This window comes from Scardinius erythrophthalmus (genome assembly GCF_964197995.2).
Source record: "Scardinius erythrophthalmus genome assembly, chromosome: 24".
In the NCBI taxonomy this organism is placed as follows: Eukaryota; Metazoa; Chordata; class Actinopteri; order Cypriniformes; family Leuciscidae; genus Scardinius; species Scardinius erythrophthalmus.
This window is the reverse complement of record NC_138244.1, coordinates 26,499,897-26,523,794: the sequence shown is the minus strand read 5'-3', so window position 1 is coordinate 26,523,794 and position 23,898 is coordinate 26,499,897. Positions and strand designations below refer to the sequence as shown.

At 39.2% G+C, this 23,898-nt stretch overlaps 1 protein-coding gene across 2 annotated transcripts; it reads left to right on the top strand.

The window, feature by feature from the left end:
• Positions 1-161: 161 nt before the first annotated feature.
• On the top strand, positions 162-14,925 carry amfra (autocrine motility factor receptor a). Of its 2 annotated transcripts, none has more exons than XM_081356171.1 (14): positions 162-206; positions 714-1,028; positions 1,108-1,200; positions 4,009-4,173; positions 4,862-5,014; positions 6,162-6,202; positions 6,293-6,425; positions 6,710-6,843; positions 8,278-8,388; positions 8,474-8,664; positions 10,820-10,923; positions 11,006-11,140; positions 12,525-12,715; positions 14,442-14,925. In XM_081356171.1, the coding sequence occupies exons 2-14, from the start codon at positions 777-779 to the stop codon at positions 14,611-14,613; spliced, it is 1,875 nt and encodes a 624-aa protein (XP_081212297.1). In that variant the 5' UTR covers positions 162-206; positions 714-776; the 3' UTR covers positions 14,614-14,925. The 2 variants fall into 2 exon arrangements, with proteins under 2 accessions (XP_081212297.1, XP_081212296.1); XM_081356170.1 differs by having other exon boundaries at positions 166-206; positions 688-1,028.
• The last annotated feature ends 8,973 nt before the right edge of the window (positions 14,926-23,898 follow it).

Sequence of the window (23,898 nt, the reverse complement as noted above, 5' to 3'; positions counted from 1 at the left end):
ACCAATGACTGTGATAATAATTACAGTAATATACTATTTTTGACTGAATCTGTGTTTATCGTGGTAATGTTTTGTGAGGGTAATATGGCTTCTAGTCATAGCTGGGTACTATTTAAATATTTAATTGTTGTTTACCCGGGAAGCCCCGCCTGTCGTCACATAAGCACCGGAAGTTCACAGGGTGACGTCTAAGGCAGCGGAAACAGGTATGAGGGACAGAAAGTGCCAGAAACAGCCAGAGAAACTGATCTAAACATGACATTTCACAGTTTTGTTTAAAGCTAACAGATGTCCGACAGATCGTCGAGCATCACGGGTCAGATTTAAAGCCCGTCCGACGAGTTTATCAAACTGTTAGTCCTGTTCTAGTCAATACGTAGCTGAAGCAGATTAGCTTCCATGCTAATGTTGTGAAATAATCAACTGTTCTGGAAATATTAACAATTGTTTGTAAAGAATTATAAACATTAAGCATTTAATTCGCCGGAATGGGGTTTAAACATAACATATAACATTATTGTATTTAATTCTAGCTTTAGAGTCGGTTGCGTGTTGTGTCTACGTGTCCTATGAGCTGTCAGACTGCATTCACATAAACACAGTTTGGACTCTCAAATGAAAACAGGCCTGAATTCTGTTATTATTAGTTTTTAAGAGGAGTTTAAACTCGATTGTGATCTGTATAAGGACACTGGTTTCCCCTGGACTCCCAGTAAGCAGAGACTGCGAAGAGGAGAGCTGTTTAAGCCGAGAGGAGCATCAGTCTGTCAGTCAGGATGCCTCTGCTGTTCCTGGAGCGCTTCCCCTGGCCCAGCTTACACACATACACTGCCCTGAGCACTGTTCTGCTGGCTGGGACCATCCTGAGTGCCTACAGCTCGGTCAGAGACTCGGAGGACTCCTCTCCTCTGTCTGGAGACTCACACGGCGGGTCTGATGAGGAGATCAAGCTGGATCCGCTGGAGAGCTTGGGGAACATGGCCACCAGTGTGCTTGTGTATCTCATCACAGACAGCCTGTTTGTCTGGGTATGTGGGACTAGCGTCAAAACACACCAGTGTTGAGTGATGATGTTTTTATTTTAAAGAAGCTGTCGTTTTCCCACAGGTGATGGTGAACACGGCGTGCTGCATCCTCATGCTGATCGCTAAAGTGATCCAGTGCATTGTGTTCGGCCCTCTGAGAGTCAGTGAGAAACAGGTAGCTATCATTCACGTCCACATCAGCTGGATCAGGCAACACACACACACACACACACACACACACACACACACAGCCAGTCTTTACTGCAACACACACACTGCAACGCTTATATGAGGAAGACCTTGATAACAAACATCCCTGACAACTTGAGTTCTTTTGTCAGTTCCATATAGATGCATAATATACAGGGTGGGCCATTTATATGGATACACCGTAATAACATGGGAATGGTTGGTGATATTAAAGTCCTGTTTGTGGCACATTAGTATATGTGAGGGGGCAAACTCCTCAAGATGGGTGGTGACCATGGTGGCCATTTAGAAGTCGGCCATCTTGGATACAACTTTTGTTTTTTTCAATAGGAAGAGGGCCATGTGACACATCAAACTTATTGGTAATGTCACAAGAAAAACAATGGTGTGCTTGGTTTCAACGTAACTTTATTCGTTCATGATTTATTTACAAGTTTCTGACCACTTATAAAATGCGTTCAATGTGCTGCCCATTGTGTTGGATTGTCAATGCAACCCTGTTCTCCCACTCTTCACACACTGATAGCAACACCGCAGGAGAAATGCCAGCACAGGCATCCAGTATCCGTAGTTTCAGGTGCTGCACATCTCGTATCTTCACACCATAGACAATTGCCTTCAGATGACCCCAAAGATAAAAGTCTAAGGGGGTCAGATCGGGAGACCTTGGGGGCCATTCAGTGTGTGAAGAGTGGGAGAACAGGGTTGCATTGACAATCCAACACAATGGGCAGCACATTGAACGCATTTTATAAGTGGTCAGAAACTTGTAAATAACTCATGAACGAATAAAGTTACGTTGAAACCATGCACACCATTGTTTTTCTTGTGACATTACCAATAAGTTTGATGTGTCACATGGCCCTCTTCCTATTGAAAAAACAAAAGTTGTATCCAAGATGGCCGACTTCTAAATGGCCACCATGGTCACCACCCATCTTGAGGAGTTTGCCCGCTCACATATACTAATGTGCCACAAACAGGACTTTAAAGGGATAGTTCACTTTGAAATAAATTTTTGATATGTTTTAGCTTACCTCAAGGGCATCCAAGATGTAGGTGTCTTTGTTTCCACAGTAGTTTAAATTTTGATATTTTTAGGTCAAACCGTTCTTGTCTGTCAGTCAGATAATGCAGGTCGATGGTCACTGTATCAAAACACAAGCACAGAGTCCAAATTAAAACAATTCCCCATCGTCCAAATTAAACAATTCCCCATCGTAAGTACACATTGATGGCCTAAGACACGAAACGAGCGGTTTGTGTGAGAAAACGAACAGTATTTATATCGTTGTTATCTCTTGAAAACAGCACACGTCTAAATGATCTGACGGCGCGGGCGGGTATAGATATATTCATAGATGTCGCCTTGGCTACTGCAGTTCATAGGAACGAAACCGTAGCCAAGCGACATCTAGTGTATATATCTATACCCGCCCGCGAGCGGGTATAGATGTATACACTAGATGTCGCCTTTGCTACTGCAGTTCATTAGAACGAAACCGTAGCCAAGGCGACATCTATGTATACATCTATACCCGCCCGCGCCGTCAGATCATTTGGACGTGTGCTGTGTTACAAGAGGTAAAAACGATATAAATACTGTTCATTTTCACACACAAACCGCTCGTTTCGTGTCTTAGGCCATCAATGTGTACTTATGATGGGGAATTGTTTAATTTGGACGATGAGGAATTGTTTTAATTTGGACTCTGTGCTTGTGTTTTGATACAGTGACCATCGACCTGCATTATCTGACTGACAGACAAGAACGGTTTGACCTAAAAATATCCAAATTGAAACTACTGCGGAAAAAAAGACACCTACATCTTGGATGCCCTTGAGGTAAGCTAAAACATACCAAAATTTATTTTCAAAGTGAACTATCCCTTTAATATCACCAACCATTCCCATGTTATTACAGTGTATCCATATAAATGGCCCACCCTGTAGAATAAAAATATAGGTCATATCTTGGTTTTACTTACTTTAAGGTCATTTTTTATAGTTAAACAAAACGTTAATCAGTGACCGATGTCAAAACCAATATTGGAGAGTTGAATGGATATAATTTTAGTATTTACATATTCAAACAAGTTTATTATTCATAATATGGTAGTAATAAAATAAATGTTGGTAGATTTTGAAAAGGGAAGATAATTATTCAAAGCAGTGGCATAGTTATTAACAGATGACTAAAAAAGCCGTTCAGATGTTCGAGGTTAGAAATATAGATTTTATTTTTATTTTTTAAAGGGACAGTAAAGACTTTGCAGAAATGTCTATTTATTTCAAATAAATGCTTTTCTTTTTAACTTTGTATTCATCAAATAATCTGATTCCACAGATATTCCACAGTTTTCACAAAAAATAAAAACTGTTTTCAACATTGATAAAAAATAAGTGTTTCTTGATCATCATATCAGAATGATTTCTGAAGGATCATGTGACACTGAAGACTGGCGTAATGATGCTGAAAACTCACAGGAATAAATTATATTCACACAGAAAGCAGTCATTTTAAATTGTAATAATATTTCACAAGTATTACTATTTTTTTGTACTTTGTTTTTGATCAAATAAATCTAGTCTTGGTGAGCATAAGAAAAACTTAACTAAACCTTTCGAACAGTAGTGAATGTTTTTGTAGGTTCCTGTACATGTTCAAAGCGTGTGAATAATACCAGGTTTCTCACATGCGTTGGCGATGCCAGCGTTGTTTTCTGCTGTAGTGTCTGTGGTCATGTTCTGACGCCGCTCTTCTGTTGACCAGCATCTGAAGGATAAGTTCTGGAACTTCATCTTCTACAAGTTCATCTTCATCTTCGGCGTGCTGAACGTGCAGCGGGTGGAGGAGGTGGTGTTGTGGTGCCTGTGGTTCTCCATGCTCATCTTCCTGCATCTGATGGTGCAGCTCTGCAAAGACCGCTTTGAATACGTGAGAAACGTCTTCACCACATCAACAAACACTAATGCTCAGAGCGACTGGGAGATCTCTGCAGTCGTGCTGTTAGACTCACTCATTCATGTGATCAGTTACTGTGTGAATAAACATTTGCTTTAACCGCCAGTATAATCCAAAAGATGTGGCACTCTGAAATTGTAAGATATTTGTTGGAGAATCTGAGTTTAATTAAGACATTTATTTATATTTTTATTGGATGTAAATTAATTAATTGGGTTAATTACCTACCTACCTTTCCTACTTCCTTTCTTCCTTACCTCCTTCCTTTTATGTTCTTATTTACTCCCTACCTTCATTTATTTCTTCCTTATTTCCCTTCCTTCCTTCCTTCTCTCTCTCCTTCCTCTGCTCTTATTTACTTTCTTCCTTGCTTCCTTTGTTTCTGTCCTTCCTTACTTTCTTCCTTATTTCCCTTCTTTTTCTTGCTTCTTTCCCTCTCTCCTTGCTCCACTCTTCCTTCTTTCCTTCATTCCTTCATGTTTCCTTTATTTTACGTTCTTATTTACTCCCTACCTTTCTTCCTTTCTCCTTCCTTCCTCTGCTCAAATTTCCTTCCTTCTATTACTCTTATTTACTTCATCCCTTCCTTCCTTCCTATTGTTTGTGCCTGCACCTCTTCCTCTCGGAGTTGTTGATGTGTTGTGTTGTGTGCTCCTGCCAGCTGTCGTTCTCTCCCACGACCCCGATGGGCAGTCATGTGCGAGTGCTGTCTCTGCTGGTGTCTGTCCTGCTGTGCTGTGCTGGTCTGGCTGTGCTCTGCGCTGTGGTCGGGCACCTTCACGGCATGCACACCGTCGCCTTCATGGCAGCTGAGGTAAGAATACTGTACAATCCTTTTAGCGACTGAAGAGTACATTCCCTCTTCTGTTGTTCCCTCTTTCCCTACATTCTGAAAGTAGGCATGACACGGAAGTCACGATGGTCTTCATATATATAACGTTTATTTTTTTTTTTTAACAAGAAAAATTAAATATTAAAACGGCACATTAACTTTACAAAACAATAATGATGTGCGATAATACATACTGCCAGGGCTTTACATTATATATTTTGCTTACCAGCCACTGTGGCCAGTGGTTTCTGTAGTTATTTAGCATTTAATCAACAATTTTGACATCGATACTATGAGGAAAAACTGCCATATAGATTTTTTTTTTTTTATATTATCTCATAATTTGGCAGCAGGTATATTAATTTGCTGTCACTTTAAGACTGATCACTCTGATCCATCACATACTGTTACACATGCGCTTTCTTTCTCTACTGTTCACTTAAAACATAACATGACTGTGTTTGTGTGAATACTTGCTAAGAAAGGCATTTTGACATCTTGTGTATTTGATTTGTTTCAACACAATAAGCAGCGAAAAATAACTAAATTTAGCACTGAGAGGCAGCTTTGTGCACATACTTTGGGTGTGAGCTCAAAATATGCAGGAATGAGTAAAATTATCAATCAGATCAAATTTAAAACAATCCCACGCTGAAATTCAAGCCCTGTAACAGCAACAATAGTCATCCGGAGCAAGTGAGTGAGGGGAGGCGGGTTTGTGTGTTGAAACGATTCCGATACAAATTTTCTGCAGAATAGAGACTCAATACCAGCGGCGATTTCTCTCTCGCTCATGATATTTCAGTATCAATATGGATCGAAAAATGTATATTTTTGACAGCACTACATTGCACTTAGTTTAAGTTTAATCAGTTTATTATTTCTGAAAATTTATTATTATGCCTTTTTTATAGATTACAATTAAAAAATGTATTATATATAAAATGTAAGCCACCAAAGTGGCTAGTAGGAGTGACTGCGTTACACGCCACTGCTGAAATACACACACATTTGGCAGGTTGGCGGGTGTTAATGTCAAGCCCTGAATACTGCAATATTCTATAAAAATGGTCCATTTTGATATTACGGTGACTTGAAGTAACCCTAAGCCTTGTCTCCTGTCCTGCAGTGTTTGCTGGTGACCGTACGCACAGGACACGTCATCATACGGTGTGTGCGCTCTGTTAAGAAAGCCATCAGCTTTGCTAAATGTTAGGTAGCAGAAGCATGAATCTGAAGGTTTTGATCTGTTATGTGCAGGTACTCCATTCACCTGTGGGACCTGAACCACGAGGGCACCTGGGAGAACAAGAGCTCATACATCTACTACACTGACTTCATCATGGAGTTAGCCATCCTCTGCCTGGACCTGATGCATCACATCCATATGCTGGTGAGACAGGGTGATCAGTCATGTGACTGGCTCATAGTGATGGATGAATACGGTCTGATTGGACTCTTATTGAGACTGTCTAACATAATGTTCACTGATCAGTAAGAAGCTGCTGACAATTATGTTCCTGATGACACGTGTGTGTGCGGCCTGTCAGATGTCTGAAACTTCCCCAGACCAGTGGCGTACATGATTTCTTTCTCTTCTCACGTCTGTGTTTGAGAGTTTTGAATGAATCCTAGTATCTTTATGATCATGTATTCTTGTTGTTCACTCCCTCGCAGCTCTTCGGAAACATCTGGCTGTCCATGGCTAGTCTTGTGATCTTTATGCAGCTGCGGTATCTCTTCCACGAGGTGCAGAGAAGGATTCGCCGCCACAAAAACTACTTGCGTGTTATTGACAATATGGAATCCAGGTGAGGAGCCTGAAGCTTTCCAGACTGACTTATTATAAGATGCATTTCTACAGGCTTTGAATTATAAGCACAACATCTAAATAAAGATGCTAAAGTATGGCAAAGCTTAGGGCTGGTAACCAGAAGTTGCATGAGCTATCAGCACTGTGCCCTTGAAAAGAGATTTTACCTTTAATGTTTGTAAAATGACTGCTTATTTACATTAATATAGTTAAGAAGGATAACTGTGAATCTCACAAAAACTCAAAAATGTAAAAAAGCATTAATTTTGCATAAGTAAAGTAAACAAAGCCTTTTTGAGGACCATTAACATTATTTGTGTTGTATTTTTTATTTTTTTTTATGACAACTAAGCATTCCCGCCCCGCCCCGACACCCAGCAAATCTACAATTACATTTTAAAGTGAATCGTATTGTTGTAAATTAATAACAGTTTATAAATTGGAAATAATTGTTACTGTAATTGAATATATAATTGTGTTAATAACAGCAGCAATAATTCAGTTTCAATATTTAAAAAGGAAAATTGATAGTTTGTAAGAAAAAAAATAATAATTATATATATATATAAATATATAATGTGTGTATGAAGACTTCAGATGCAAAAGCCTCTAAGTGCCATCTAAAATTTTCTTCTAGAATGATCATTTTTATCAAACTTGTATGTTTATGTTCAGTTATTTCACTTTAATGGCAATGAAAATTACCTATTAATTTTCATTTAAGTGAAATTACTGAACTTAAATATACGAGCTTGATAAAAATGATCATTCTAGAAGAAAATTTTAGATGGCACTTAGAGGCTTTTGCATCGAAGTCTTCATATATATATATATATTTATATAAATAATATATATATAAATTTTATTTATTTTATTTTTTAAAGAAATTGCCAATAAAGACCTTTACATTCTAACAAATAATATTTCAAATGAATTGTTATTTTGAACTTTCTGTTCATCAGAATCCTGAGGGGGTTAAAAATTATATCATCGTTTCTGCAAAAATATGTTTTCAACATTGATTATATCATCATATTAGTATGATTTCTGAAGAATCATGTGACACTAAAGACTTGAGTAATGATGCTGAAAATTCAGCTTTGATCACAGGAATAAATTACATTTTGAAATATATTCACATAGAAAACATTCATTTCATTTTACAATATTACTGTTTTACTGTATGCTTCTGTTTTTACTGTACTCTTCCCTGACACCTTAACCCACTCTTAAACCTACCCTAAACGTACCCGTATCCACCTCAATAACAGCACTAGTGTCTTGCAGTTCAACATGAACACAATAAATAGTCTTTGTGTGTATCATATGTGCGAATGTGTTATTGGATGTGTGTTTGAGTCAGCCTGCTGCAGTGGCTGATGGAAACCAGACCTCGTGTGCTGACATGAAAACGTCTCCTTGTGTTGTGCAGGTTTGCTGTGGCAACGCCTGAAGAGCTGTTGGCTAATAACGATGATTGTGCGATCTGCTGGGATTCGATGACTACAGCGCGCAAGCTGCCTTGTGGACACCTCTTCCATAAGTGAGCAATAACCAGATGCTGCCAGCACTCTCTTGCTCTCATACTTGAAACATTGTTAATCTGACCATTTATTGTTTATGTCCAGTTCGTGTCTGCGCTCCTGGCTGGAGCAGGACACGTCCTGTCCCACGTGCCGTATGTCTCTGAACATCAGTGAAGGCGTGAGAGAGCGAGAGGAGGGCCAGAGGGAGGTGCTGGATGAGAACATGCCTGCTGGGACAGGAACAGAGGCCCGGCCACACATCAACCAGCATAATCACTTCTTCCACTTTGATGGTGAGCCTCTCTTTACATATTCATGCAGAATCCAAACCATTTACTGAGAGTAAGCTGTAGAAATCACTTTCACATCTATGGCATATTCCTATCATTAACTTGCATGGTGCCTATTTAGCACTAGGAGTGTGCGATTATATATCGTTTACGATAATATTGTAATAGTTGTTTTAACGATATGCGATCTGACATTGAGTGTCCCTCACTTTGCAAAAACACACCCAGCGAGCGAGCGCATACACGGCGTGATGTAGTCTAGTTGGTTAGACTAGTGCGCGTCAGCATAGTGCTGGGCGGTTTACCGGTTCAAACCGAATACCGGTGTTTATTTTTGTTACGATATGAATTTTGAATAAACCGCAATACCGGTGTATGACGCTTTAATCGGAACGCGGCGTTGCGCGACACTGTCTCGCACCTCATTTACAACACTGAACACACGTCTGCGGCGCATTACGGCTGCGACAAGGTTTTATTCCGTCCTCCACACGCGTGCGTCAAAATAGACTAGGCGCCTATATTTAGCGAAGCGGCGCGGAGAGCTGCTTTTGGGAAGCTTCGATCTGAAACACAAGCATTGACTAGAATGGGCGCGATCAGCTCCGGTAGCCGTGTCGCAGCCGTGTGGGGGTGAGAGTGTTTTTTTTCTCGCGGCGCGCGTGTTTTTATACTGTATGAACGTATCTGAAGTGAACTGACGGTCTTTAGAAAAGTTTCTTTGTTATTACGATTGAATCTTTCTTTATCTTTCCTGATAAAGCAGCGTTGCTGCGTTGTGTACAGCCGTTACTGGGGAAACCATTATTTCTGCCGCTCCTAAAGCGCGTCCTGCTGGCACCTCTTTGTAAACAGCCTTGCAAACCTGTATTAATATTAGTGTGGATTTTTTCATTCACTCATGACAATAAAATAGGGCATTATAAGATATGTATCATTATATATCTACTGCAGTATTTCCTCTCTCACTCAGTAGAAAATGTGGTTAACACCCATCATGCTTGAAAAAAAAAACAAAAAAACACCGTCATTTACCGTGAAACCGGTTTAATTTAGAAAAAAACTGTGATGTGGATTTTTGGTCAAACCGCCCAGCACTACGTCAGCATTTAGAGCGCACGCTTTCACCGTGTGATTTACTCTATTAAAATGCGTTTATAATGCCCCCAAAATGCATGATTTTGAAGAATGAAGAATTTTTTTAATATATTTATATAATTTAATATAGTTAGTCAATATCACATGGAGAGTGCCTTTTTTTTTTCTCTCCAAATATCAGCACGATTACAAATGTGATATTGCTTTTATACAACAGTTCAATAAACAAGAAGTTAATATTAAGTGACTTAAATGACATTTTAGACACAATATTGTCTTTTTTTAATCCATTTCGCCAACAAAAATAGTTTGAAACAAAGCCACATTGAGTGAATGATTCAGTGACACTCGTTAAGACAGTGAAATGCTTTGTTACTGAATGAATCAGCCATTTGAATGAATCGGTTGAATCTCAATGACTCGCTCATTAACAGTGATTCAATTCATATATTCAAAGTATCTTTTTTATTTTAAAAATAATTTCAAATATCAATATTCAACATTTTATGTTTAAAACATTAAAAACAAACATTATTATGCATTATTATTATTATAAACATTAGTTATGAATTTGCTTTATTAAGGTAAAATGCCCATAAAAGGTAAAAAAAAATCTATTTAAATTTATTGGAAAAGATTACTTCTGTCGCTGCTGTGAACTGACCATCGCACAGAATATGAAGAATATTAAACACTTTAGCAGTCAGTCCTAAACCTGCCAAGGTTCCAACACAATAAACACACTCAGCAAAATATTGTCTAATTATCGTTATCGATAACATCCCAGAAAATTTTGAGATATAATTTTGTGTCAATATCGCTCACCCCTATTAATACTGAGCAAGCTGATTCGCCCTGATGAACAACAATGAACAAAGGTTAGCCAATCATAGCAGAGGTGATTTACAAACTGGAGTAAATAAATTAAAAAAGCCTGTTTTAATGGATAGTGCACTCAAAAAGAAATGGTTCACTGATGAAAATGGCCCTTGGAAACAAATAGGCTTCTGGTAATGAAATCATCATATGAATGTATAAATCTCGGCTCGTTCACCCTCAGGGTCCCGCATTGCCAGCTGGCTGCCGAGTTTCTCAGTGGAGGTCATGCACACCACCAACATCCTGGGCATCGCACAGGCCAACAACTCCCAGCTCAATGCCATGGTGAGTCCCACACGTTTATACAGTCTCATCTGTTTTACACAAGCTGCCACGTTATTAACCTGCTTTTCCTTGAATTTCTCAGGCCCATCAGATCCAGGAAATGTTTCCACAAGTCCCTTATCATCTGATCCTGCAGGATTTGCAGCTCACACGCTCTGTAGAGGTCACCACTGATAACATCCTGGAGGGCCGGATACAGGTGCCTTTCCCGACACAGGTGAGGCTCACACGGCTAACAAGAGGGGCATATTAGGGGCTGAAGTGATATGTTTGCATTTTCGTACTGGGTCGCCCCATCAGTGCTAAAATCTCACTGGCCCAAAATCTTGCTCCACATTGCTGGAGGTGAAGTCATTTCTGCATCACCAAACTGAATTGAAAAAAACAATTTCAAAATTGTTGAATGAAAAAAAAAGTTAAAGGGATACTTCACCGATTAGCATTAAGCTTTGTATGAGTAAAAACCTGGTAGTATTCTCGAATGGCCGTGCTTCCCTCCCTCATGTCCCCCTGAGACGAGAGATTTCTGTATTGTGTGTCTGGAAAAAAACCTCTGATGACACAAAAATCATCATTTATCGTCATCAGAGGCTCTTTAGTCCAGAGGCGAGAGACTAAAGCCAGTAGGAGGAGCTCGTCCCGCATGTGTTCAACCCGCCCATAGGAGGATCTCACGATAAAACGCCGTCTTTTCAGTTTCCAGTCGACTAGTAGCCTAGCTGTATCATTTCTCCCGACACTGCCCTCTGTAACCGGGAGGCGTGACTTGGGCGTGTCCTCGTAGGGCAGCGAAGCAAGTGCATTCTGGGAGTTGTTGTCTTTCATCCACATGAGCCAAAAATACATTTCCTGGCTTTTGTCAGTCTAGAAGGCACCAACTTTTAAAATAATTTCACATTTCTACTACATAAATGACCCGATTTAAATACACATTCATCTTTCCAGCGGTGAAGTATCCCTTTAACGGAGCCATGTGCTGACAGTGACCTTATTTGACCTTGAAACTTTGTATAACGGAGCCATGTGCTGACAGTGACCTTATTTGACCTTGAAACTTTGTATAACGGAGCCATGTGCTGACAGTGACCTTATTTGACCTTGAAACTTTGTATAACGGAGCCATGTGCTGACAGTGACCTTATTTGACCTTGAAACTTTGTAAATAAACATGTAAATTCGACGAAATATACTAAAAAAATTGATCTCTTGTGAAAACCCACAAATGCTTTGTGAACCTCAGTTTTGATAGTTAAATGTGTGTATGTTAATGATTTCGAGACATTCATACATTTTCCAGATTCTGAATAATTTTATATTTAATTTCACAAAATTAATTTTGTTATTATACATTGTTAAATTGTGTTTTAACAACTACAAAATCTGAAAATTCCTGTCAGAACGAACAATTTACAAAATGAATTCTGTTGGTGTTTCATGAACGAGACCCAGTGTGTTGGAGCCGTTTTGCAACATGTCCTGGTTCATTCTCCTTCCGATGTCCTGTTGATCTATGCTGGCCTGTGTATAAAAGTGGCAATCAAACAAACAACAAAACACTGCAATGTTAAGAGTGTTTCTGTCTTCCCCTGTGCCTCCTCCAGTCTGTGGAGCGCTCACCCATCCAGGGAAACACTGGTCCTGAAGACCCAGCGGGAGCCAGCAGCGGGTCAGAGGTCGCCGCCCCTGAGCCGCAAGACTTCGAGGTTCGCGGGAGCCGCTTTTCCAAGTCTGCAGATGAAAGACAGAGGATGCTCATGCAGAGGAAGGAGGAGCTGCTCCTGAGAGCTCGCAGGTGCGCCTCCCTGTTCCCCGTCTCCTACGGCTTACACTGCTTTGCTCCGGTTTGCATGAAACTGTTCAGCTGCCTTTTCACTGTCTCTGACAGTCACATAAGATTTCTGCGGTTCGCCCCCTAGTGACAGTCGCACAAAACTATCAAATTGATCATGAAGCAGCTGTTACCTTCTGCTTATTCAGCATGATAAAATTAATAAATTATGAATGGAGTAACACATTCACACAAAACAAATGGCCACCAGTATGTTTGAAAGAAAAACTTTTAGGCTTTCTAGGGCCAATAAGACTAAATAATTATGTTATATTTATAAAATTACTGTTTCGGACATAATTCATAACCACCCATTTTGCAGAAATAATTATTGTAGAATGTTTTAGTGGGAGAATATTGGCAGTTCTCTCCCGGTTGGGTGGTCATATCCAGTGTAGCCGTTAAAAAAGTTATGATTGCACTTTATTTTACAGTACATGCTAGGGATGTCACGATACCAAAATTCCAGTAGTCGGTACCGATACCATTCAAATTTTACGGTTCTCGGTACCAATTTCGGTACCACAGCAAAATCTGTTGAAACTATTTTTCTATTTTATTTAACTGTTTGAAAAAAAAATTATTTATGACGGTAATCATAAGTAAATACATATAAGCTTTGAAGGCTACATGCTGTTTAAACGTAAATATTGCTTATAAAAAAATCAAGTGAAAATTAAGTAACCTTCTATGCACAGTCGTAGTAGTAGTAGTAGTATTTTTAATACATGGACACGTGGCTAAATCTACTGTACAGTAGCCTAATATAATTATTTCTGTCAATTTCTTCAAGTTAAACCGAACTTTTATTTTGACGGGTTGCCGTGAAGACCTTTGAGTTTCTGTGTGTGTATGATATGACGATAGTTTTTCTCAAATGAAACGGTAAAATGCTCATGAAGTGACTCTCAGAGCGGCTCTGGGGGTGAATTTCATCATGTCATCATATCGTGAGGCAGCAGAGACTGAAAACAGCGCGAGCGTCACTCATGCCTCTGTTTGTGTGTGTGTGTGTGTGTGTGTGTGTTTGTGTGAGGTAAATGAAACCGCGCGTCTGCGCCATTCATTCACACAGAGACCAACAGAACATGCAGGGTTAATATTTAAATATACACAGACACTATATATATCATGGTATGTGTCGGCTACGTCGATATGCTTAGATAAACACAGAAACAACTGAAAGCAGCTCCTATTAGTGTGTACCGGTACTACAGAAATGCTGGTATCGTCACATTTTTTCAATTTCAGTACCGAAATACCGGTACTTTTGACAACACTAGTACCGGTACATGCACTTTCAATGTACTTATCTTATACTACCCAGTACATTCTTGTTAACTACATGGGTTAAGGTTAGGTTCAGGACTAGTACCTAGTTATAACCCAGTTATTGTAATTGCTACAATAATTATATAGTATACACATGCGAAACAGGACTGTAAAATAAAGTGCTACCAAAGTTATTTACATTAACACGACTAATGCTCAGTTTGGATCCCAAAATTCTGCATGTCCATATGGTCAGAACTCAAATGAATGACTTCTGGTCTGTTATTTGTCAGAGATAGTGAAAAGTCATCTTTACCGTTTGCAAACTTGCAAAAATGATAACTGGGAATGCCCCAAGGGTTTGTCTTGGGTCCGATTGAGTTTTAGTTTTTAAGACACTGTGTTCTCTCTTCGTCAGACGTTATATTCACAAAAAGCCCGATGAAGGAGATGTGTTTTCTGCTGCTGATACTGATGATGCCATGCCCTCGATGGAGGACGAGGACTCGGACTCGGTGACGCTGCGGCGCAGGAGGATGGCGGCCGCTGCCGAGAGACGCATGCAGAGGCACGAGCCGTCCCCGTTTTGAGCCCGGCAGAAACATGAGTGATGCGTCTGTGAGACAGCCATGCCGTCACAGAATTTCTGGCTGATCAATGCACATTTGTGCTAGATGCAACTATATAAGTACCCATCAAACATTTCTATCAATTGTCCATTGGAATAAAATACGGTGCCATTGGCGCACCAGTCAAATTTTGGTAAGCGTCAAGTGAAGTAAAAGGCACATGTAGCTTTATTCATGTGTCTGCTATAGACAGAATCATTTTAAATATCTTCGTACTTAAACAAGAGTGTGGCTTTGACGGCTGCTCATTAAATACAGTTTGAATTTCGCTTTACTTCTGGAATGCTGCATTTCTTAAGCATCTTTGTACGATTTTAACAAATTATGTTGCATACTAACAGTTGGACTCAGTCTAGAGCTTAAGTGTCATGCTAGGGTTGTGAATTTCCAGTTTCTTTCTTTGGCCGGCAAAGATCCACACGATTTTGCTGCTGGTTAGTGTTTGAATCGGCCTTTAATCGGACAATCTTGAGCGTTTGAGCTGTCTCGTGTGCCGTCTCATGCCATCCTGGCATTTAGAGTCTCCGAGGAAAGTGGCTTAGATCCTAGTGTTTGCTCCTGCACTGTTGTGACGACAAATGGCTCAGTGTGTCATAAGAGGCGTTTGTTCAGTCACATGATCTTGTTTCTCTTGCCATAGTGTTGTCATTCAAAACAGACATGCTTTATATTTAATTTATCTCACATTCTGAACTTGTGCTGGTGGAAATGTTTCCTCTCTTGCGGTGTGGCTCAGTGAAGGAGGACCGGCCTTCAGTCGGGGTAGAGCTGTTTCTAATTCAGGGAAAGCCTGTTCAACGTGTTGTCCTGCTTTCATGTTCGGAAAACCGGTTTCTTTCCATGCAAATGAAACGGCGCTTCTACCCTGAGTAAGGTCCATTTGATTGGGTTATTCAAACGAGACGTACGCCTTTATGGTCAATAGGTCAGTTTTGTAGCTTTTTGTCGTCAGCGTTTTATTCGGTTTGCATTTTAATGGTTTTAAAGACCTTTATTCTTTAGCATACTAATGTCTACAAATGCTTGTCTTTTACTGGCCCACAGGAATTTATAATGTATTTTCACAGGATAATTTGGCTCAATCTTGCATGTTGAGTTTGAAGTGAACAAGCTTTCCATGTTATAGCGTGTGACTTTTAACACACATTTTCAAGCCTTTGGTTTCCCAAACAACATAACAATGGTCACTTACACATTTTATTTCATATATACGTGTATATATGTATATGTATATGTGTGTGTGTGTGTATATATATATATATATATATATATATATATATATATATATATATATATATATATATATATATATAATATTATATCCCATTTGTCAGAATTGTTTCTGATGTTTTACACTGTGAATCTACTCTGTCAAATATTTTTATCGTCACATGGACGTTTTGACAAGTCGCTTTTTTTTTCTTTTTTTTTACCTTTCATGTAGAAGTCTTTTTCTATGCATGAATTCACTGACCGTTTGTGTTCTTCTGTGTGTTCTGATCAACTTTCCCAAAGACTCTCCTGCTGATTTACTTTGCTGAAGCTGGTTATTGTGATCGTCATGACCATGTCCATATAGATTATGTATGTTTTGGTTGCACAGATGCACCTTTCAACAGTATTTAAGAATAAAATGTATTAATGAAATCTCCACTGGACTGATTCAGATAATTGTACGTGATTTGGTTGAAGTGTGTGCTGTTCTTGGAAACCAGAGGGAAGCATTGGATTGCTTTATGTACACAATTCATTCATTTGTGCCTCAAATCTACAGTGGAATAATAATAGTCTGAATTGTGTAAATACTTTTGTAATAAAGACTGTAAAATACATGTGAAATGACCCTGTACAAAATAAAAGTCACAGCTGCTTTAGAAGCTTTTACCCACATTTCCCAGTTTCCCAGTGTGTTTTCTGTTGAGTATCAATAACACCATATATAAATGTAGTAGTGCTCTCAACATTAACGCATGCAATACATTTTGGCCAGATTAACGCGTTAAAATATTTAATGCTATTACCTGTTAGACAGGTAGGAATTGCACTGGTAAATATGACATTTATTATGGGTTTATGTGAGGATTGTTTCAAGTTCACTTTAATTAAAGGTTATATTTTTTGAAGGAGGTGGGAGGGCGGTCATTTTTATCAAGACATCATTAGCTGTATTTATAACTTTCATTAGGCCTTCATTCATAAAAAGATGACATTAAACAAGTGTTTAAAATATACTGTCTTTACGTTGTTTCTACATTAATCTGGAGCTGAACTGAAATTATTAAATTTAAAATAAAAATTAAAAAACGTGTTTTTAATTGCGATTAATCGCAGAATAAATGTGTGATTAATATATATATATATTTTTTTTTTTATCGATTGACAACACTAAAACGTAGCTTTGTGCACAACTAATTTTAAGCTTTAAGCGTTAGCCTATAGATCGAAAGGCTAAGATCGTGGAAGTGTGCCCACACTTTTGGCTAGTAGTGTATTTAAATAGATTTTAAATTATATTTATTTTATTTAGTCATATGTATTTATTTAAATTGTATCTTTTGCCATTTTTTCCAAGTGAAGAGCGGTGTGTAAGCACTGTGTGTTGGTTGACACTAGAGGGCGCCACAGATCCACCGGCGATCAAAATATGACTGAATTTGAAACAAATGTTTGCTGGACACTGGCCAGAATATAATCTTCCGTCTTCATACTAATGTTCTTTTCCTTCATTTGATAATCTGGGAGTGAATTCAAAAGCAATTAAGAGCACACCTAACTGCAATGATCAATTGATTTGACTTTAAGTGTTGAGCTCTATTCACGTATTGACTACCTCAGTCTCTAATGAAGAGTGCATTGATTAACGCTTTAGCTGCCGTCGGCTCTGCTCATAAAGGAGGACTTCAGGATCATCGCTCTAGAGACTCCTGGACTGTGGGACGATTCCCATAGAAAGTCATGTAAGTGAGTAAATAATGAGGATTTGATGTGGAATAGTTCACTCATTTAAGGCAGCTCGTCCCAGCTAGTGTTTAGGTGTAAGCAGCAACCTCTTTCATACGCACAGTTTTTATTTAGTAGGCTAGGGCCTATATCAACACAAAACTAGTATTGTCTCTATCTCAGATAAATCTATGTAGAGGCATACTGTGCTGAGTCTCACTTCAGCAACACATTCCCATGAAATTAGATTTCATAGTCCATAATCTTTCAAATAGGGAGATCTAGTGGTCAGTTGTGTTTTAAATGCTATACATTTGCACAATGCGTTAAATAAATAGGCTATTTGTCGTTGTTAACGCGTTGACAGTTTTAATTGTTTTTGTTTTTTTGTTGTGTGTAAAATTTGATATGCTATTTCATAAGGACCAAACCTGCAGTAATTAAAAATGAATAAATGCACAAATGAATGAATGAATGAATGAATAAATAGATAAATAGCCTACATGTGATAATAGGAAAAGGACTAAACGACTTGATAAAATAAATATTTTTTTAATCAAATTTTATTTTGTACCCCCCCCCCCCCCCCCATTAATAATTTTAAGCTTTTCTTTTTTGATAAAATAAGGTTCTGTTTCAACAACCTTGAGTCATATTGTCAGATAAAATCAAGACATGTTAAATGTTTATGCACTGAATAAACGCTTATAAATTCTCAGTGGAGTAGGCTGTTTAAGGGGAAAGTGTATTTTAATTGTGTTGAAATTGTGTTCATGAAGCAGTGCTCTGTGTTTAACTCTATTTAATTCTTCTGTCATGAGTTTAGATCAGACGGCGACTGCTGGAAAATGCATGTTTGCGTGACGTCAGACGCATCTGTCATAACGCTTATGATGTTTGAGCTCGTTGGCGGGTTGAAATGTTTCCCCTGAGTGCTTTTACACCGGCAGAAATCAATAGCGGCTCTGCTGTCACCCTCTCAGCTCGGAGACTGCTCTTCAAGCCGGTTTGATGTGTCTCTTCAGCGCTTCTCACGGGGACTATCGAGAGCCGTCACTAAATCATGTCAGCTTTTTCTCTCTGATTTTCGCGGCTTTTCTGTCGCTTTTCCCGCGCAGTGCGGATGGGACGTGAATCAATAGCAACTTTGATTTCGCGCCATGTGAAGTACCAGCTCGCTGCTTTGAATGCTTCCATTACCTCAATTTAACCTTTTTAGTGCTGAAAGAATAACTTTGAGAGGCTGCTTTTTCTTCTTCTTCTTCTTTGGTTTTCAAAGTTTTAAGAAGTCAGTTAACATAATTTTGTAGATCAAGAGACACATGAGAGTTCAGACATGATTGACGTTTTAAGGCAATATACTGTCAAACGGAAAAAAAACCCTGCTTGTTCGCCCATAAATGAAATGTCATGATTTATTCATGTCATTCCAGCCATTATAATGATGTTTAAGCATCTATTTTCCATACAAGGACAGTGGATGGAAGGCCCATAAGGTCACAATTAGCCTACTCATTTCATTATTCCTGTCTGTATGAATCTCCTGCCATGTTCATGCTCAAAAGGCGTGTAAAAAGACCACAGCAGTCTCACATGCTGGTACTGATCTGTCTTTGTTCCCACCACCTTGCAATTTATTTAGAAATCTGGTATGTCCTTTATGTTTGCAAAATTTGATCAATCTTTGGGATTGAAAAGCACCCCTGGTTTGACATCACTGTCAGCAAACACCTTGCATGTCATGTGACCAATCTCAACCCAGCAAGTTTGAAAGCTACAATTTAGAGCCCCGACACCATTTTCAACTAAAAACGTATAACTTTTTATGCATTTTGGCCGTTCGTTCGTTCGTTCGTTCGTTCGTTCGTTGTTGTTGTTGTTGTTTTTTTACGTCTCCATGTAATACAGCGTTTTTAGTCATTTTCATGGATCCGTGTGAATGGGCATCGTTTTGACAATGGGTGTCGTCTGTTCAGTTTTAAGCATATCATTGTCGTGTAAACGTACCCTCAGAGGAAGTTATCACATGACTTTACCAAACAGTTGCCTGAACATTAAGAATGTCTTAAGAACTACCAACTAGCAGTTAGTTAGGGGTAATCAGTCTTACTTTTCAGTATCAAATTTTATCGAGCTACGTTTTGTCTTAAAGAAAAATGTATAAGACTAGTCTAACTTGCAAGACAGTCTTAGCAGTTTATGCAACCTGAATATCCAATTAGAAACGCTCTCTAACTGTCAATCATTTTGTGTGTTTGGGTTTGCTGACATGTCTTTGTCGGATAGAGTTCTGGATAGAGGGCCTGTTGAAATTAGAGAAGCGGAAGTTGGCAAAATGACAGAAATTGCTTCAGAATTGTTAATTGGTCATATTTGACTTAAATAAGAACAAAACCAATAAAAGGGAACAAAATCATCATGAAGGTAGACATGAGCTAACTCATTCAGTTCAATTCAATTCAATTCAATTTGGGTAAACTTGGCCGATTATCTATTTTTCCTTATACTGACTGGATGTGAGCATCCTCACTATGGGTCAAAGGTTAATAAAATCCTCCTTTTCCCATCCTGTTAAAATCTCCTACTCTGACTGATAACCCCCAGTCCAAACTAAGCCTCTAATCGCAATATTATTAGAGAAACCCCACTGATCAGTATATAAATCTCTCCATCCAATTACAAGATGTAATATTTCTGCAGTGGCGCTGGTAATGAGCTCTAATGCCTGAGCTTCAGTTAATCCCCCTCGGATGCAGCACAGATCAGATGTTGCCTCTGTAATTAGACTGGCAGAAAATCATTATTTCATGTTTGAGGAAAGAAGGAAGTCAAAGGAGATGTAGTCCCTCTGACGCTCCTTTCTGAAATGTAAATTGCAGTTTGTTTTAATCTAGAGTTTTGAGTGTTTGCTTAGTACTGTAGACTGATAACCATTGACTAACAGTAAAATTATTTAAATAAAAGTGATATGAATGTGAAAGAGAGTCTTCTTTTAAGCCTGGAATTGTAAACTTTAAGTCACACACTTGTGCTCATCTCTTAAAGAGGAAATATTATGCCCTTTTACAAAGTCTTGATTTTGTTTTTGGGTCTACTGGAATAGGTTTTCATGCTTGAATGTTCAAAAAACACCTTATGTTTCCACATATTTGACATTGTTGTCTCTCTTCTCTGTCTCTATGAAGCGCCTCCTTCTCAAAAAGCACAATGTGCTCTGATTGGTCGGCTGGACCGGTGTGTTGTGATTGGTCAACCGCTTTGAGCGTGTTTTGGAAATGTAAAGCCCATTACCATCACTGCATTAGATCCAGGGTCAGCATCTCTTGAGCCCTGTTTACACCTGGTATTAAGATGCGTTTTGGTTTGATCGGATCACAAGTGGACGAGGTAAACGGGGTGTTTTGAGCTTGTCCAATTTCGACCACTTCCAGAGGTAGTTGAAAAAGCATTCGACCGAATTGATGTGGTCGAATGTGTTCAAACAGGCACATAAGACCGTCTTCTCTCCGCCTACTGACCTCATGTGTAAACATTATGGGAAGTGCACTAGCCAGACGGGATTTAAACTTTATCACCAAGTTTGGTTTGAAGACAAAAACGTACCAAGCACAATGTTCTATCTCCATTCCTGATTTCTAACACACACTCACAGTGTTCGGCTGGTCCCTCGTCTACTTGTGATCCGATCGACCAAAACACATCTTAATACCAGGTGTAAACAGGGCCTTGGACATGGCGACAACACACTATAACTCAACTCAACCAGGCCCCGTCCTTTATTTTGCGTTTCTCTTAGGCGTAAACTATTTGAATTAGGAATATTGAGACTTGCTTCTTCCCAGAAGAAAGCTCTAAACTGCAATAAAGAAAGACTATGCTTTGTAACTTTGACCTGTGAAGCACATTAAAGGCCTTCTTTAATACTGTAAATGAAATATACAAGTTAGGCCCAAAACCTTCTGGATGAAAAAATACTGTGTGAGCAAATATAACAATTTTATGGGACAAAATATTTGTTAGCATTGGTGCAATTAACATCCTGTTTGCTCCAGTAGTTAGAATGTACTTTTAAATGAAACCATATCGGATTTTGACATTAGTATACGTGAGCTGATCAAAGTTTCTTCTAAGCGATCGTATCACTTCAGCAACCACTGGAGTTGTATGAATTTGAGCTTGATACTTTTGGACTATAATTCTATGGACAAAGAAAGAAAACGCTCAATGATGATTCAAATCTCTTCTTTTGTGTTCCACAGAAAATAATTTGATCATGTGATTTTGTAACATGTGGTTGAGGAAATGATGACAGAATGTTGGGGTGTACTATCCCTTAAAGCACATCCATGGTGATCTCAGCTAGAAGACTTCAATATGTTACCCATCAGACGCTCTATAATTTGTACCGTCTCAGAAGACAGGTGCAGCATGTACTCTTGTGTTTGCATCCCAACTGAGGTCATGGTCCCCACTCATATGGAAGTGGGTTGCGAGACCAGGTTCAATGAGCATTCCAGCGGCTTTCTCTCCCTGCAGAGGACGTAACAGATGTGGATTTACATACACCCCCAGCATCCCACTCTCTGATGAGATTATCCGAGAGTGCCGAGAGAGACTCACACTAAATAGACCCCTCGAGGAGGGCCAGGGGAGCCAGGGGACAAAAGCAGAAGGGGGAAATGTCAAGCTTGCCAGACGGGAACAGGACAACAAACTGCTTTTGCCGCTGCTCAAGCTCTGTCCCTGACAAGAGGGTGGCTGGATTAGCATCTCATAAAGGCTGTGGCAATGCTGTTGGCAATTACCACAAGACGAACTCTCTTTGTGCGTGTATTCAAGAAACCCTATCTCGGTTTGTAACCGTTGTTATGGTCGTCTTCTTTTTGTGCATTGGAAAAAGGTTTTAATGCAGTATGCTCAAATTAAGTTTATAGCATTTTTGAGGTTAAAAGTGTCCAGGGCTGCATTTCTCAAAAGCATTGTAAGCTAAGTTGATCATAGAGATCATTGTTGCTAATCGTTCTACAATCTACTCGGGCTTAAACTCAGCCCAGACCAGTAAACAGCTCTATTGAGTCAGGACATTGCTTGAGCCAATGTTATGGCTGGGCCATAAGAACATACAAATTACAATTCTGTTGGGTGCTGATGTCGACAGTAAAATGATACATTTCACCTGTAAGGAAACCCAGTCGGACTGGTTAATGGTCATGTCCGCCAGACGCTAATCAGATGCATTTAAAACGGCAAGAATGTGATTTTTAAAACCACTTTTAACTTGCCACATTGCCTACAATAGTGGTGCATTGGCTATAGTTAGCAGTAAAGGAGATGGATCTCAGAGGGAGATTTATACCATGCAGACTGTCAGTTAAACACAGCATGCTTTAAGTATGCGCCAAGCTTCTTCGAGAGGTTGCCATCCCCTTTAAAGCATCGCCAAGAAATGATCTAGATAAACTTGTCAACCCAATTGATTGCCTAGTTGACCATCCTGACTCATTCTTAATTATTCCCTGGGGAGGCACAAAAACATTATTTTAATGTAAAACACACACACGAGGGCCACCACACAGTCCTTAAATTCATGTTTTGGAAGCTCTCACCATCTATTGCAGTCTTTAATTATGCAGTAGGCATTGTGTTGGGCGCCTGAACTTGTCATGGTCCTGTATGGCTCAAGCTTGTGATTCATAATTAAACTGTTTCTGAGGATTCTGTTTGAATATGAAAGCTACCACAGAGTGGCCTTGTCCAAAAAGCACATGCGGGTTTCTCTTCCTCAGAGATACTTGGCCTTGACATTTTCCCACATTGTTTTGTAAGTTTTATGTGTTACGCTATTGTGAGCTTTCTCTCGCCGAGGGCATGCCCTAAATTAATCCCTCTTCTTCTTCAAACTCCGCTTCGATATGTATCCGTGAGTTATGTCTATCTGCAGAGAGTCCAAACTCATCATCTCGAGAGGAGGTAAACGTGGCTTATAATTATGGGCTGTGTTCATTTACATGTGTTAATCACTCAGGTGATGGGCTGCTCATCCTGATACCGGCAGGTCAGGCCCCTGCAGACACAAGAGTCAAAACCCAATTATATGCATGATTAACTTTATCCTAAGCTGTTTCCCCACAGTCAAGACTCTCTTTGGATAAGAGGACAGCGTAGTGATGTGTGTATGTGCTTGTGTACTTGTATAAGGGTTGAGTGGCATATGAATTACAAGTAGCTGTTTAATTGCTCTTGAATGTTAACTTGGTTTTGACAGGTCTGACAAAGTTATATGACTGAACTAGTACAATCAGAGTT